The sequence below is a fragment of the Cynoglossus semilaevis genome, chromosome 19 (genome assembly GCF_000523025.1).
Source record: "Cynoglossus semilaevis isolate Cse_v1.0 chromosome 19, Cse_v1.0, whole genome shotgun sequence".
Lineage (NCBI taxonomy): Eukaryota > Metazoa > Chordata > Actinopteri > Pleuronectiformes > Cynoglossidae > Cynoglossus > Cynoglossus semilaevis.
The window spans coordinates 15,211,664-15,213,085 of NC_024325.1; the positions used below are offsets into that span (position 1 = coordinate 15,211,664).

A 1,422-nucleotide genomic window follows, 5' to 3' on the forward strand; every position below is an offset into this window, starting at 1 on the left:
CCCCCCCAGACAAAGACCACAGTGTTGAGTTTCTGCTCGTGGAATAACTTGACCTCTAAACCACGGAGCGGTTCCCTGTCTCTCTGCACCAACTGCTAACTTTGAGTCTGAATCACCGTTGATGAATCGCTGACACACACACACACACACACACACACACACACAGACAGCATTCCCTCCACGTCCTGCTTCCACCTTCGAGTCCTTCCCTTTGTTTTCGGTCCAGTTTCAATTCTCCATTTTGTTCCAGTGCGGCAGACGTTGGCCTGAGTTAGAGGGAAATATGATGTGTTTGAACTTTACCACGAGAGGAAGTTGAAAATAGGTCAATTGTCACATTTCATTTCCAGATATGTCGACTGTGACTTTAAATGGTGTCTAATCCAATATTTTATTCCGATTTATCGCATCATTGTCTGTAGTTAACTCTTTTATTTAAAAAAAAAAATTAAATATACATGTTCTTATCTGCTCTGAATGTAACTGTGGTTCTCAAACTGTGGTACGTGTTCCACCAGTGGTACGCACGCAGAAAATTCATATTTTCACATTTACATTTAAACTCAAACATCTCTCCTGTGGCGGACGCTGCTGTCGGTTCTCAGGAACATGATCGCCTGGCATGGTTGTTAAGCAATATATCCTCTAGGGGCAGTGCTGAGTTCAGAGTTCACTTCCTGGCGGACGTCATGAGCCCAAGGTTCAAACAGGAGATGGATGATACTGACTTCTGAAAGTTGATTGATTGTGTTTGATTAATGAATGAATCTGTGATTCATCTTTTCGACAGTTCTAGAAAGATCTAGAAAGAGTTGACGTGTTCTCTCTCCTTCTTCCAGGAGCTCTGACTGAATGTTACGATGAACTGGGGAATCGGTACCAGTTGCCAGTTTACTGCCTCTCTCCTCCCGTCAACATGATCGAGGAGCGCTCTGATGATCTGGACTGCTCCGATCCCGACTCCGGGGCCGCGGACCCGTCCACGGGCGGCACCGGCGAGTCCGGCTCGGTGGGAGAACGCCAGCTCCGGCTGCGGCTCTCCACCGGCCGCGACTTGCGCCTCCCGGTGCGCTCCACGGACACAGTGGGCATGATGAAGCGCCGGCTGCAGAGTCAGGAGGGAGTTCCTGCCCCGACGCAGCGGTGGTTTTTCTCAGGTCGACCGCTGACCGACAGACTGCGCTTGGACCAACTCAACATCTCCAGGGACTACGTGGTGCAGGTCATTCTCAGCCAACCACCAGCGTCACCAGAGCCAGTCACGGCAAAAGGACACATGCAGGAGGCATCTGGACCGGCGGCCGTGGAGGGAGCGGTTCCTCTGCCCCAGGAACCGACCCCGGTGGAGAACTAACTCCAGGAGGACAAGAAAAAAGGAAGAAAAAAAACCAAGCTGATTTTTTAAATGTTTTGCACTTCTTT

The 1,422-nt window shown here is 49.9% G+C and overlaps 1 protein-coding gene across 2 annotated transcripts in view; it reads left to right on the top strand.

Annotated features, from left to right (window-relative positions):
- ubtd2 (ubiquitin domain containing 2) overlaps nucleotides 1-1,359 on the top strand; it is an 11,293-nt gene extending 9,934 nt beyond the window's left edge. For both annotated transcript variants that reach the window (XM_008333254.3, XM_017041733.2), the window contains exon 3: nucleotides 840-1,359. In XM_008333254.3, coding sequence (XP_008331476.1) covers nucleotides 840-1,354 — 515 coding nt within the window. In that variant the 3' untranslated portion in view covers nucleotides 1,355-1,359. The remainder of the gene's footprint in view (nucleotides 1-839) is intronic.
- Nucleotides 1,360-1,422: the final 63 nt, after the last annotated feature.